Source organism: Trachypithecus francoisi, unplaced genomic scaffold, assembly GCF_009764315.1.
Source record: "Trachypithecus francoisi isolate TF-2019V2 unplaced genomic scaffold, Tfra_2.0 Lachesis_group0, whole genome shotgun sequence".
Taxonomy (NCBI): Eukaryota; Metazoa; Chordata; class Mammalia; order Primates; family Cercopithecidae; genus Trachypithecus; species Trachypithecus francoisi.
This window is the reverse complement of record NW_022681453.1, coordinates 87886343-87902542: the sequence shown is the minus strand read 5'-3', so window position 1 is coordinate 87902542 and position 16200 is coordinate 87886343. Positions and strand designations below refer to the sequence as shown.

Below are 16200 nucleotides of genomic sequence, written 5' to 3'. Positions count from 1 at the left end.
CCAGGGGCTGGCGGAGACAGGGATGAACAGCAGATGTTTAGGGCAGGGAAAGTACTCCATATGATACTATAATGGTGGATACACGTCATTACACATTTGTCAAAACCCATAGAATGTACAACACAAGGAGTGAACCCTAATGTTAACTATGAACTTCAGTTAATGATAATGTGTCGATGTTGGCACATAAATTGTAACACATGTACCACAATAATATAAAACGTTAATAACAGGGAAAAGTGGTGGGGGAGTTGAGGGAATATATGGTAACTCTCTAAACACGCTGCTCAATTTTTCTGTAAACCTAAAACGGCTCTAAGAAATATAGCCTATTAATTTAAGAACTATATATATATACACACAAACATACATACATACACATGAATTTTAAAATGATATTCAAGAGAAATATATTGCTGTATTAAAATAAAAACTAATCAATTTATTTGCTAAGTTATTCCAAAGCATCAAATCTGAAAGGCTGCTAAATAGTATCTCTGTGCATTTTGTATAGTACTGAGTGTACTGCTGTTTTGTAACCATTTCAGAGGTGCAGGACTCTGTAGGTAACAGATAGATCAGGATGGAAGGGAAGAGGAGGAGAGTGATAAGAGAGAAAGTTAAATTTAACAGAGATTAAAAAAAACTATTTTTCATAGCAAGAAGATTGAATATACATCAGGCAGTATAGTGAGGTAGAGCCTCTGGATTCACACAGTCGGAAGATCTAAGTTCCTGCTCTAGCTTTCTAGTACACTAGTTTGATAACCATGGGTGACTTACCTAACTATTCAAAGCTTCAATTGACTCATCTCTCTTTTTTCACAGAATAAATAATTACTACCTTATTATCTTATCTGTGAAAGTATTTTACAAATTGCAAAGTGCAACATGAATATCATATGTTAGTATCAGGTTCAATTCTGATTGTCCAATAGTTATTTGGTGGAAGAAGATAGTCCAAGCCAAAAAAATTCTTAAGCTTTAACAGATTACGAAATGTATGAGTATTGAAAGTTTCCCTGTCAATTGAGTTTTAGGGCTAAACTGAACCTTTTATTACAAACTTAATTTGCCTTTTATTGAACTAACTGTATCCTTATTATTGTTATTCAGAACTTTTGACCATACAGCAGACAGAAGAGTCCAGCAGGCACTGACTGAGGCAGAGCTGAACTATTTGTAGATCACTGTTTTTCATTTCTTCTTCTTAAAACTTCGAAATGAAAATTAAAGTAAATTCCAAAAGACAACACAAAGGTGAAAAGTCTGGGTCAGTAAAAACTAACAAAAAGCGAATGTCTATAATGTCTGGTTATGAAATGAAGTGATTCAGAGAAAGTATTTTAGAAGTTTGAAAAAATATCTACCCATAGGGAAAGAAAAAATAAATCTCAATGCCTTCTTCATACTATACACAAAAAATGATTTGAAATATTAGGGTTAGTACTATGAAGTTTCTAAAATAAAACATAGAAGAGTATCTACATCACCTGAGGATAGACAAAGGTTTTATAGACAGTACACAGAAAGCAACAATTATGAAAGAAAAAAATAATAAATTAGAATTCATCAAAACTAAAGTGTCTGATTATCAAAAGACACTGTTAATAAAAATGAGTAGACAAACCACATATCTGGCAGAAATATTCAAAATACATTTATCTGACAAAGAATTAGTATTTAGGATATTGAAATAATTCCTACAACTCCCTAACAAAAAAAAAACAAACAACCTAATTTTTACAATAGGTAAAAGGCTGGAATATATAATTCACAAAGAAAGAGATACAAATAGTCAATAAGTATGTGAAAAACTGTTCACCATCATTCATTTTTCAGAGAAATTCAAATTAAAGTATACACACACAAACCAGAATGACTGAAATTTTTACATGGAAAACACCAAAATTTGGCAAAAATGCAGAGCAACCAAAAGCCTCATTTTGGTAGGAATGTATAATAGTACAACCACTTTGAAAATAAATGTTAGTTGTTTCTTATATAACAAAATATACACCAATCCTATTGTATTAGTTCATTCTCATGCTGCTATGAAGAAATGCTCAAGAATGGGTCATTTATAAAGGAAAGAGATTTAATTGACTCCCAGTTCCACATAGGTGGGGAGGCCTCAGGAAACTTACAATCATGGTGGAAGGGAAGCAAACACATCCTTCTTCACATGGCAACAGGAGAAAGAAGTGTTGAGTGAAGTGGGGGAAAGCCCCTTATAAAGCTATCAGATCTTGTGAGAACTTGCTCACTATCATGAGAACAGCATGCGGGAACCACTCCCATAATCTAATCATCTCCCACAAGGTCCTACCTCCAACAAATAAGGATTACAATTCGGATTAAAATTCAAGATGAGATTTTGGGTGGGGATACAGGCAAACTGTATCGTTCTGCCCTGGCCCCTCCCAAATGTCATATCCTTACATTTCAAAACACAACTATGCCTTTCCAACATCTCCCAAAGTCTTAACTCATTCCAGCATTAACCCAAAAGTCCAAGTTCAAAGTCTCATCTGAGACAAGGCAAGTCCCTTCCACCTATAAGGCTGTAAAATCAAAAGCAAGTTAGTTACTTCCTAGATACAATGGGGGTACAGACTTTGCGTAAATATACCATTGCAAATGGGAGAAATTGGCCAAAATTAAGTGAAATCTTAAAGCTCCAATATGATCTCTTTTGACTCCATGTCTCACATCCATGTCACACTGATGTAAGAGATGGGCTCCCACAGTCTTGGGCAGCTCCACCCCTGTGGCTTTGCAGGGTACAGCCCCCCTCCTAGCTGCCTTCACAGGGTGGCATTGAGTGTCTATGGCTTTTCCAGGTGCCTGGTGCAAGCTGTTGGTCGATCTACTATTCTGGGATCTAGAGGACAGTGACCCTCTTCTCACAGCTCCACTAGTCAGTGCCCCAATGGGGACTCTGTGTGGGGGCCCCGAGCCCACATTTCCCTTCCACACTGCCCTAGCAGATGTTCCCCACAAGGGCTCCATCCCTGCAAAAAAAACTTCTGCCTGGACATCCAGACATTTCCCTACATACTCTGAAATTTAGGTAAAGGTTCTCATACCTCAATTCTTGACTTCTGTGCACCTGCAGGCCCAACACCACATGTAAGCCGCCAAGGCCTGGGGCTTGCACCCTCTGAAGCAACAGCTTGAGCATTATGTTGGCCCCTTTTAGCTAAGACTGGCATGCAGGGCACCAACTCCAGAAACTGCATAAAGCAGCAGGCCTCTGGGCCTGTTATGAGAAGGACTGCTATGAAGACCTCTGACATGCCCTGAAGACATTTTACCCATTGTCTTGGTGATAAACATTTGGCTTATCACTACTTACACAAATTTCTGCAATCAGCTTGAATTTCTTCTCAGAAAATGGGTTTTCTTTTCTATTGCATTGTCAGGTTGCAAATTTTCTGAACTTTTATGCTGTGCTTCCCTTTCAAACATAACTTTCAATTCCAAACCATATCCTTGTGAATATATAAATCTGAACGCTTTTAACAGCACCCAAGTCACCTCTTGAATGCTTTGCAGCTTAGAAATTTCTTCCACTAGATACCCTAAATCATCTCTCTCAAGTTCAAAATTCCACAGATCTCTAGGGCAGGGACAAAATGCCACCAGTCTCTTTGCTAAGACATAGTGAGTCACCTTTATTCCAGTTCCCACAAGATCCTCATCTCCATCTGAGACCTTCTTTCAGCCTGGACTTCATTGTCCATACCACTGTCAGCATTTTGGTCAAAACCGTTCAACAAGTATCTAGGAAGTTCTGAACTTTCCCATATCTTCCTATCTTCTTCAGGGCCCTCCAAACTGTTCCTACCTCTGCCTGCTACCCAGTTCCAAAGTTGCTTCCACATTTTGGGGTATCTTTACAGCAATGCCCTACTACTTGGTACCAATTTGCTACATTAGTTCATTCTCATGCTGCTATGGAGAAATATCAAAGACTGAAGAATTTATAAAGGAAAGAGCACAGTGCTGCATGGCTGGGGAGGCCTCAGGAAACTTACAATCATGGTGGAAGGGGGAGTAAACACATCCTTCTTCACATGGCATCAGGAAAGAGAAGTGCTGAGTGAAATGGGGGAAAGCCCCTTATTAAGGCACAGATCTCATGAGAACTCGCTCACTATCATGAGAACAGCATGGGGGAGCCACCCCCATAATCTAATCTCCCCCCATGAGGTCCCACCCGCAACATATGGGGATTACAACTCAAGATGTGATTTTGAGTGGGGACATAGCCAAGCTATATCACCTATGACCCAGCAATTTCCTCCTAGGTATTCCTTTTTTTTTTTTGGAGACGGAGTCTTGCTCTGTTGCCCAGGTTGGAGTGCAGTGGCGTGATCTTGGCTCACTGCAAGCTCTGCCTCCCAGGTTCACACCATTCTCCTGCTTCCATCTCCCAAGTAGCTGGGACCACAGGCGCCCACCACCACGCCCAGCTAATTTTTTGTATTTTTGGTAGAGATGGGGTTTCACCGTGTTAGCCAGGATGGTCTCGATCTCCTGACCTTGTGATCTACCTGCTTTGGCCTCCCAAAGTACTGGGATTACATGCATGAGTCACCATGCCTGGCCCCTCGTAGGTACTACTTTAAGACATCTGTAAGCTTATAACCACAGAAAGACTTATGTTCAATGCCAGAGCATCTTTATTCATAATAACTTAAAAATGAAAACAACCCAAGTATCCATCAATAGAAAAATAAATAAACAAATGGCCATATAATGGAATCAAAAGGAAATTACCAATTCATGCAACAACATGGATGAATCTCAAAGGGCTGAGTGAAAGAAGCACATACACAAAAGAGCACGTACTATTCGATTTATATAAAGTCCTAGGAAGGTGAAAATAATCTGTGAGTTAAAAAATGGTTCAAAGAGTGGTCACACACTAGAATGGGAATTATCTGGGAAGGAGTATAAGAGAACTTTTTGGGGTGATAATATCCTAAAACAAGAGAGGTTGGGGTTAATGTGTATTAGTCAAAAGTCACCAAGTGGTACGTATGAGATTATTGCATTTTACTGTGTAAATTTCACCTTTAAGAAAGTAAACAAATATTGAGTTCTAGTTAATGATACTCATACTGAAATATCTAGAGGAAATTGTATGGATGTCTTCAAATTATGAAATACATCTAAAAAATTAGATGGTTAAGCCAGGCATGTTGGCTCACACCTGTAATCCAAGCACTTTGGGAAGCCAAAGTAGGCAGATCACTTGAGCCCAGGAGTTCAAGATCAGCCTGGGCAACGATATCTTGTCTCTACAAAAATTTAAAAAAATTAGCTGGGCATGGTGGCATGTGCCTATAGTTCAGCTCAGAAAGGAGAAACCTAGATAGGACGTGTAGGCAGAAAAGAGAAGAGCAAAATCAGCATGACCTCCAGGCAAAGAGGTACTAAGGAAGGTAGAATTCCATCACTGACAAATACTGCATACTTCACTACTTGGCCTATAACTAAACAGTTCAGAATTCCCATCCTTGTCAAATAAGGATATTATAGCCTTTAGTAGCTTCTAAAGAGAGCTTTCTATTTTGAGAAGATAACTGTACTCAGCTACTCAGGAGGCTGAGGTGGAAAGATCATCTGAACCCAGGGAGATCGAGTATGCAGTAAGGTGTAATCACACCACTGCACTTTAGCCTGGGTGACAAAGTGAGACCCTGTCTCAAAAAAAAAAAAAAAAAAAAGATGGTTAGAGAGATAGACACATAATAAAGCAAATATAAAAAAAGTTAACTGTAGAACTAAGCCTTGAGAATATGAATGTTTATGACATAATTCTTTCACTTTTCTGTTTAAAATGTTTTCATAAAATCTTAGAAAAATATTATTGTGTGCCGAAGAAATGTAGTTGGAAGGAATATGGGAGAGCATCCAGAAGTGATATAAATCACCAGGTTTCATAGCAGACCTCCCCTTGACCTCACTTCTAGTTTCACAGAATAGCATAAGCTGTCTCCTATAAATTATACTTTGGGCAATGTTTCCCCACCTCCTATAAAAAGCTCTCTCAGTAGTTCAATGCTTTGTCTAAAAAACTTCATAGAAATTCATTCTTCTAAGTTAAATTTAACCCTTTTATACCTTGTAGTCTATTAAAATTCAATTACCAAAGTCCCATTTCCAGCATGAAGAGTGAGGAGCTACACAGATCCATTCCCCCAGAGAAATGGGCAAAAATCATTTTGAAAACAATCATTTAAAAGCTCTGGAAATGGTCCTAGGGGCATATGACAAATGAAGAAATATTTGCTCAGGAAAATCTACTACAACTAGGTTAAAAAAAAAAAAAAGTAAAAATCAGTGGTTCTAACCAGGGCAATTAGGCAAGAAAAGGAAATAAAAGGCAGCCAAACTGGAAAAGAAATAAAACTACATCTGTCTGCAGATGACATGAGCTTGCATCTAGGAAAGCCTAACCTAAGCAATACACTTTAAAACTATTCGAACTAATAAACAAGTTCAGCAGGGTTGCAGCATACAAAACTGATATACAAAAATCAGTTGTATGCCTATATGATAGCAATGAACAAACCAAAAATGAACATAAGAAAACAAGTGCATATGCAAAAGCATCAAAAAGATTAAAATGCTTAGGAATAAACGTAAGTCTCCAAAAATGCAAACCATACTCTGAGAACCAAAAAATTATTTTAAAAAATAAAGACCTAAATAAATAGAAAAACTTCCCATAATTTATAGACTGGAATATTTAACACTGTTGAGATGGCATTATCTCCAAACTGATTTATACATTCAATGCAATTTTATCAGAATACATGCTGACTTCTCTGTAGAAACTGACAACCTTACTATAAAATTTATGTCGAATTGCAAGGGACCTAGAATAGCCAAAGTAATTTTTAAAAACAACAAAGATGATGAACTCATGCCTAATTTCAAATCATACTACAAAGCAAAGACTACAGAACTGGCACATGAATAGACATATAAATCAGTGGAATACAATTGAGAGTCCAGAAATAAATCATGCGTCATAGTCAAGTGATTTTCAGCAAGAGTGCTAATATCACTCAGCGGAAAAGAATAGCCTTTTCGACAAACACTGCTTGGAGAGCTGGATAGCCACATGCAAAATAATAAATTTAGATCCTTACATCATATACAAAAAAAACAACTCAAAGTAGATGTAAAGCTTAAATGTACACACCAAAACTATAAAACTCTTAGAAGGAAATACAGAAATAAATCTTTATGACCTCAGGTTCAGCAACAGATTCTTAGTCATGACACCAAAGGCTCAAAAAAATATATAAATTGGACTCGTCAAAATAAAAAACTTTTGTGCATGAAAGATACTATCAAGAAAGTGAAAAGCAACTCACAGAATGGGATAAAATATTTTCAAATCACTTATCTGATAAGGGATTGATAGCCAGCATAAATAAACTACAGCTCAATAATAAAAAGACAAATAACATAATTTAAAAATGGGCAAAGATCTGAACAGACATTTTTCAAAGGAAGATATACAAATAAGCAATAAGCATATGAAAAGTTGAATGTTATTAATCATTAGGGAAATGTAAATCAAAATCACAGTGAAACATCACTTCAAACCTCTGAGAATGGTTATAATTTTTTTTTAAAAAAAGGAAAACAGTGCTGGCAAAGATGTGAATAAATCAGAACTCCCATACACTGTTGGTGAGATATAACACAGTACAGTCACTTTGGAAATTAGTTTGGCAGTTCCTCATGTAGTTACAGAGTTACTGTATGGCCCAGAAATTCTACTCCTAGATATATACCTAACAGAAATGCAAACAACCCAAATTGACAGACAAATGTGATCTATCCATACACTAAAATATTATTGGACTATAAAAAGGAATAAAGTACTGATACATGTACAACACGGATGAACTTTGAAAATAATATGCAAAGAGAAAGAAGCCAGTCACAAAAGACCATATATTATATGATCGTATTTTATGATATATCCAGAATACACAATTCTGTAAAGACAGAAAGTAGATTAGCGGTTACTTCGGCCTGGGAAGAGGGGGGAGATAAAAGGATAAAAGGATGATAGCTAAAGGGTTACGTGTTTCTTTTTGAGGTCATAAAAATGTTCTTAAACTGACTGTGGTGATTTGGTATATTTGTGAATATACTAAAAAGCCACTTAATTTTGTAGTATGAATGGGTAAATTGTATAATATATGAATTACATCCCAATAAAAGCTGTAAAAAATGCAATTCCCTCTGGAAGGGGAATGCATCCTTAATTAATCCAATGGCTTTTCAATTGGGAGCTATCTGACAAGAAGGTTCAACTAATTAACTTGGAATAACAGGATTCAGAATGGTTACATTTTCTGAAGCATTTGCACAGCTCAGAAAGGAGAAACCTAGATAGGACGTGTAGGCAGAAAAGAGAAGAGCAAAATCAGCATGACCTCCAGGCAAAGAGGTACTAAGGAAGGTAAAATTCCATCACTGACAAATACTGCATACTTCACTACTTGGCCTATAACTAAACAGTTCAGAATTCCCATCCTTGTCAAATAAGGATATTATAGCCTTTAGTAACTTCTGAAGAGAGCTTTCTATTTTGAGAAGATAACTAATGTACAAATGGCCACTCTTCTGGCAGAAATAACCTGCCCTGGAAACTAGTAGTGGAAGGGAAAATGTAATAATATTCTGAAGAAGAAAATGCCAGCATTTAACCTGTCTTTAATCCTTCTACTAGATCTCCAGCTGTGTCTTATCTAAAACATAGGAATCCAGAAATCCAGTATGGAATTATCTTTTTTTAGTGTAATGTATTTTCCTTTCAGAATTGTGGAGCCCAAAGCACATGGAATAGTCCATTTTGGTGCAATAAGGCAAGAAAAAGAAATATAAGGCATAGAAATTGTTAAGTAGTATAACTATATTTGCAGATGAAATAATTATCTATGTAGAAAGCCCTATGGAATATACTGAAAAAAGCTACTAGAACTGGTAAGTGAGTTGAGCAAAGCTGCAGGATAAAAGGCCAATATACAAAAATCAATTGTATTTCTATAAACTAGCAAGGAATTATCAGAAATTATACTTTTAAAAATATCACTAACAATAGCATGAAAAAATGTGAAATCTTTATAAACAAATCTGATAAAAGATATGCAAGATCCATACACTAAACAAAACATTGGTTATATGTTCCTTCCATTCAATCAATAACATTGTCATTTGTTTGGTATCTACAATGGCCCTAGAACTCTTAGCCAAATTCACTAAAACCGTTAAATATATTTTATATTATTATTATTCCCATTTCAAGGGTGAAGAAACTAAGATTTTAACAAATTGAATAATATTCCTAAAAACAAAGAGCCAATAAACCTGTATCTCAGACTCAGATTTGCATAGCCCTGTGGCTCAAATATTGCATGGGACATACGTACACTGAAAAGATTATTTGTTGTCTATTTGAAATTGAAATTTAACTGGGTGCCCTGCATTTTTATTTGCTAAATCTGGTAACTCTATGTATCAGTCAAGTATGGGCTGTGGATGGCCTCACTCCTTAGGACTCTAAACTTGCATAGTAAGTTTTAAACAAATGAAACTATACCCAGCGTTTGGGTCCTGAGACCTTCCATAGGCTGTTTCCCAATCTGATTCACTGGAAAAGGCCAACTCATTCTTCAAAATCCAGGTCAACTAACTTCTTTCACCCCAGGCACGGATGGCCATTCCCACTTGTGTCCTTCCCACATATACACTTTGTACATACCTTTACTATTGCACACTCTACAGTGTTTTAATTATTGTGGTTAATACTATACCTGGTAGAATCAGTATAAATAAGGTTTCATGCGTAAATTAACAAGTGAATAAATGAATGAATAAAAATCAGAAAACATTCCTGAAAGAAACTTAAGATGACCTAAATAAATGGAGGGATATATCATGTTCATAGAACAGAAGACTCAATACAGGTTGAACATCCCTAATCCAAAAATCCAAAATGCTCCAAAATATGAAATTTTTTGAGTGCTAGCATGATACCACAAGTAGCGAATTCCACACCTGACTTCTTTTGATGGGTGATAGTCAAAATGCAGTACACTAGACAGTTTATTCAGAGTACCCAAGGGAAAGAAAAGACTCTCCCAGTTCCCTTCAGCTGTGTTATATCTTTTCTGCCCATGTCCAGGTTACTCCACCAAGTATACCTACAAAGGGTCATAAAATGGCACCCATGCAGCCCAGACACATGAACAACAGTAATAAATAAAGTATGTTGTACAAGAACCTTCAATCAAAACACAGACTTGTAGAGAGAAACTAGAAGCCTTCCATCATTTGTTGTTACTGTTGTTTAACAGCTGAGGCAGGTATTCTGGTGACGCCACTGTTCTGCTGGGTTACCCTGAACACATTCTTCTTCACTGTATTAACAGTATAGCATACTTTTTACTGTGAAGTGCTAATATGTAAATAAGTATAAGAAAATGATTGCTTGTTTGTAGCATGTAAATTCAGAGTCAGGAATGATGATGATGCCAAATAGCTACAGAGTGTCCACATGAGTGCCTGAAATAGTGATACCTTTGCTTTCTGATGGTTAAGTGTACAAAAACTTATTCTGTGCACAAAATTATCAAAAATATTGTATAAAATTACTTCAGATAAGTGTATAAGGTGTATATGAAACATAAATGAATTCTGTGTATAGATTTCAGTCTCATTCTCAAGATATCTCATGTCTATGCAAATATTCACAAATCCAAGAAAACATGAAACCCACAACACTTCTGGTCCCAAGCATTTTGGATGAGAAATAGTCAATCTGTATTGTTAAGATGGCAATTCTCCCCAAATTGATCTATAGAATGAAACACAATCCCAATCAAAATTTCAGCAGCCCTTTTGTAAAACTTGGTAAGCTGATTCTAACATTTATATGGAATATAAAAGACTGCATAACCAAACAAATTTGAAAAAAGAACAGAGGTTAGAGGACTTACACTATCTGATTCAAGACCTATAATAAAGCTTACAGTAAATAAGACACTATGGTGTTGGCATAAAAATAGACAAATAAGTGAAACAGAATGAAGAGTGCAGAAATGGATCCACCGTATGTGAACACTGATTTTCAACAAAGGTGCAAAGGCATGAAAGGATAATCTTTTTTAACAGATGGTATTGGAACAATTAGTTCTGCATATTCAAAATATTAACTTTGATCCATATGTCATAATCAAAAATTAAAGCAGATCACAGATCTACATCTAGAACCTAAAAGCTGTAAAAATTCTACAGGAAAAGACTGAAAAAGAAAACACTTTGTGATCTTGGGTTATGCAAACTAAGATCAAAAACTAAAAGGATGCTCCCCCAAAAAGCCTGATAAATTTGACTTTATCAAGTGTTAACACTTCTGCTCCTTAAAAGACATCATTAACAAAATAGAAAAGGCAAGCTACAGATGGTGAGAAAAACGTATGCAAAATATATGTTTGACAAAGAACTTATATTTAGAACACATTAAGAACTATTACAACTCAATAATAGACAAGCAATGCATTTTTTAATGGGCAAAATATTCAAATAGACTCCTCACTAAAAAAAAAAATCTATAAATGACAAATAATTATGTTAAAAATGTGCTCAAAACTGTTAGTCATAAGCGGTTAAGAAAATGCAAATTAAAACCACAATAAGATATACATCCACTACAATGGCTAAAGTTAAAAAGACCAACTATACCAAGTGTTGTGAGGATGTGAGGAAAATGGGATCCTGCTACACTGTTGGTGACACAGTCATATTGGAAAACGTGGCAATTTACTGGAAAGTTAAACATATACCTATCATGACGTGGCAATTTACTGGAAAGTTAACCATATACCTATCATGTGACCCAGACGTTCCACTATTATTACTCAATAGAAATGAAAATATGTTTGCAGAAAAACTTGTACCCAAATGATCATAATTTCTTTCCTTGTAATCAGTAATAACTAAAAACAACCTAAATATCCCATATTGTGGTATATCCATAATATAGAATGCTACTCAACAATAAAAGCTAACAAACTATTGATACACAAAAAACATGTATAAATTTCAAAATAATTACACTGAGTAAAAGAAACCAGACCAAAAAAAGAGTACATACCAAAAAGTATATATATATATATATATATATATATAGAAAATGCAAACTAATACATAGTGATAGAAAGCAAAGTCACGGTTGCCTCAGTATTGGGGTAAGGAGAGGCAGTGAGGGAGGTGGGCATTATAAATGGTCATAAAGAAATGTTTAAGAGTGATTGATAGGTTTATTATCTTAACTATAAGATGGTTTCAAGGGTAAATTTGTCAAAACTAATGAAATAGTATACTTTAAATATATGCAGGCTATATTCCATTAAAATATACCTCAATAAAGCTATATTTTAAAAAGTCCAACAACGAATTTTTTTTAAAAAAAAGAGAGGGGCATCCTAGTATGCTGTTTAATTTTACAAAACATTAGGTTAAATACAGTTGTATCTTCCTTAGAAACACTTTTCAAATTTGTTACAAAAACTAGCAATTGACACCAAACTCTGTATGAAGGAAAACTGAGCAAACTATTAGACTGAATTGGCTTGGTAGAAAGAGCTAAGATCCTTAGTTGGACATTGAATAACTCCCTCCCTCTAAATTGCAAGTGTTTGGTGTTAAGGGCATAATACAGTTATCTCTTCAAAATCAAGCGAGACCTATGTTGAAATACTCATTTATCTCAAATTTTAAAAACATAACAAATGAAATATTTATTCTTTACCATGACCAGTAACAGCTCTCTCAGCTATAATCTTGATGTCATGTGCCAACCATCTTAGCTGTATGAGATCCCTTTTCAAGGATCCCATTCATAGCATCTGTATTTTAAAATCAATTATTCTAGGAATGCTTTATCTTCATTTTTGTCAGCTCCTTTTTCAACAGTATCTCTTGAATTTATAAAAACAAGAGCAAGTCAATCAAAAGGTATGACCAAATCCCTTACATGATTGGCTGTTTCCTCTTCACTATTTAATCAGTTCCCAAAATACCAAGATATTTTTATTTTAAAATAATATAAGGTACAGTGAGACCCCATGTCTACTAAAAATACAAACAAACAAACAAACAAACAAAAAACACCTAGGCGTGGTGGCATGTGCCTGTAATCCCAGCTACTCGGGAGGCTGAGGCAGGAGAATCACTTGAACCCAGGAAGTGGAGGATGCAGTGAGCCGAGATCATGCCACTGCACTCCAGCCTGGACGACAGAATGAGAGTCTGTTCCAAAAAATAGTAACAATAAATAATAATAATAATAATATAAAGTAAAAATCCAGGTGGTAGAAATCAAATATTGATAAATTAACTGTCATTCTCATTCACCTTCAGTTCCTTTATTCTCTTCCCACTGTCTTTGGAATTTTCCATTTCTGGCATATGACCTATATTCAAAATGCCAGGTCTATGGATCTCCATTTAAAAAGCAAAAGGAAAGCTTATTGCACAGTAATGTTTGGTAGCTCCCAAATACAATCAAGAAATAGAAATACACTCATAAAAAAGAGCTGCCAATATAATACATTGTACTACTTTAACAAACAAAAATATCAAATATATAAATATGTGTAATAGCTGGTATTATATTAAATTTTTATTGTGTTTTTAACACTTTGATGAGAAGGGAAGAAGGGAAGGACAGGAAGAGGAAAATAAAGAAAATAAAGTAGCAGCTCAGACAGAAGGTTTATCAGGCTCAATGCACATTCATTGAATGAATTAATGAATAAATGCATGAATTTAAAAGCCTAATTTTACAATCACTTCATCATCTATCTCCACCTTGTTTACTAACATCACATCCATATTATGGCTTTTTATTGGTTCTTCAGCAGTAAAAAGCAAAGTTTGGGAATTCTTCAAATGTCTAAGGGACATACTAAGATCAATTAAGCAACGTTAGTAAATAAATGAGAAACAGAATTGACTTACATAAAAAGTATGAGATCAAGAATACTGTTTAATTAAAGACAAAATAAAATGTGAGTTTCAGAAATGCTATCACTTTAGATGTAAAAAGTTTTATGTGTACCAACTAGAGAGCAACCTGCGTGAATCTGTAGAATATTTACACTATAAAATATAGAAACTGATTATATTTGTATATATAATAACTATTAATAAATAGGCAAGCGTGTGAGTATACTTTGGTATATTGTGGGTATTTTGTGGGTATACTTAGGCATTTATTGTAATGAAGAAGTAAAAATTAAAATTAATGTAGTCCAAAACATAAACTGGTATTTTTGAAGTGCTTAAAAAGATTTAAGACATTTCCTTTCTGAATATGTTATTGAAATTAATGAAAGACATCTTATTGTGACTGCCCTCATGTGAAAAAAGTTTCTTATGTGTACCAACTAGAGAGCAACCTGCGTGAATCTGTAGAATATTTACACTATAAAATATAGAAACTGATTATATTTGTATATATAATAACTATTAATAAATAGGCAAGCGTGTGAGTATACTTTGGTATATTGTGGGTATTTTGTGGGTATACTTAGGCATTTATTGTAATGAAGAAGTAAAAATTAAAATTAATGTAGTCCAAAACATAAACTGGTATTTTTGAAGTGCTTAAAAAGATTTAAGACATTTCCTTTCTGAATATGTTATTGAAATTAATGAAAGACATCTTATTGTGACTGCCCTCATGTGAAAAAAGTTTCTTATATAACGCACCAAAAGCTACAAACTCAAATCATGAATGTTCTTCCTTTGGTTAAGTGCATGTCACTATTAAATGATACTATTGCCTTAGTTGGAGGGCACTGGAAAAAAACATACCTCCTCTCTTAATGTAAACTGTTCTCTGAAGTTACATTAGCACTATATTCTTAGCAGTAGAAAGGTAGTTTTGGCTCATTCCTGTCTAAATTATCATAAACTTTAATTTACAATGTTACCTAACAAATGATTAAACTATGTTTGAATTTCATTATGGAGCTGAAGGATTTGGATGTTTGCTTACCTCGGACTTTAAAATACTTCACATGATTTGCCACAGCCTCTGCAACACTTTCATCTGGGCAGATTTTTACTCCATTAGGAAACAGAATAGATCTCCGCCTTCTGAGTAACCACTGTCTTTCAGTTTCTCTGAGGTCCAGAGGCTGTTTCTTTTTGGTAGCTAGAGAAAGGTCTGTTGATTCTTCAGGCAGGAGAAAAGAAACTGCACTCTTGGGTTCTTGGATCTCCTCTAAAGATAAGTAGGTTTGTGCTACAGAATGAAAGTATAGTCAAGTCTTCTGATAATGAAGATATAGTACAAAAGGTAACAACTAAAGAAAAACTGACGCTTGTGCTACATTAAGATATAGAAGCCAATGCCCAAATCATAGGCAGGCAGGCATATCTAAGGAAAAGAGGAGTGAAGCATTCAATCTTTTTCCATTTAACTCCCACTCCTTTCATTCAAGATTGTTATCAAAATCAAGTAAATACACATCCAATTTCAACAAAATAAAAAAAGGTCTAAACCAGAAATTACTAATGAGGAGGGAAAACCAAAATTATTGGAGATATTTTAAAACGGTTTAAATGAAGCAATATCAAAGTTTAATAAAGTAGTATTTGATTCAATTTCTTGCAGCAATCACATCAAATAATGTTATTTTTGAAGAGCATATACTACAGACATGGAAAGATAGAAACAAATGCAGATTTTTAAATACCTGTTAACGATGGAAAGTCTCCTATCAGGACAAATATCAAAATACCCAGAGAAATCTTCCCAAAAAGAGGAAACATAATCATTTGGGCCAAAACCAAAGGAATGAGGAGAGGACAAAATCCTTAACTGAGCGTCCAAATCCTTGAAACTTCCAACAACAAACAGTTATAGGAAAGACCTAACATTTAAAAGTCTATGTTTGAGAATGAACAACCACTTCAAAACCATTATAAATTAGCGTAAAGAAAAATGGTTGTCCTTTCAAAGCAGCTCTTCTTTTCTGAAATAACCAGCATCCTATAAAAGCTGGTGAGATAAGCTAATTAGAACAGATGGAGAGAATTTCTTTATTCTAATCTAGCTAAGCTCTTTACTGACACTCTCCTTGCCTT

General features: G+C 35.0%; 1 protein-coding gene across 1 annotated transcript in view; it reads right to left on the bottom strand.

Moving 5' to 3' along the window:
* The window catches only part of IMPG2 (interphotoreceptor matrix proteoglycan 2), a 109331-nt gene extending 93398 nt beyond the window's left edge, over window positions 1-15933 (bottom strand). The window contains exons 1-2 of the mRNA XM_033211434.1: window positions 15810-15933; window positions 15107-15355 (exon numbers count right to left, since the gene is read on the bottom strand). Of these exons, the coding sequence (XP_033067325.1) occupies window positions 15107-15355; window positions 15810-15891 (331 nt within the window). The 5' untranslated portion in view covers window positions 15892-15933. The remainder of the gene's footprint in view (window positions 1-15106; window positions 15356-15809) is intronic.
* Window positions 15934-16200: the final 267 nt, after the last annotated feature.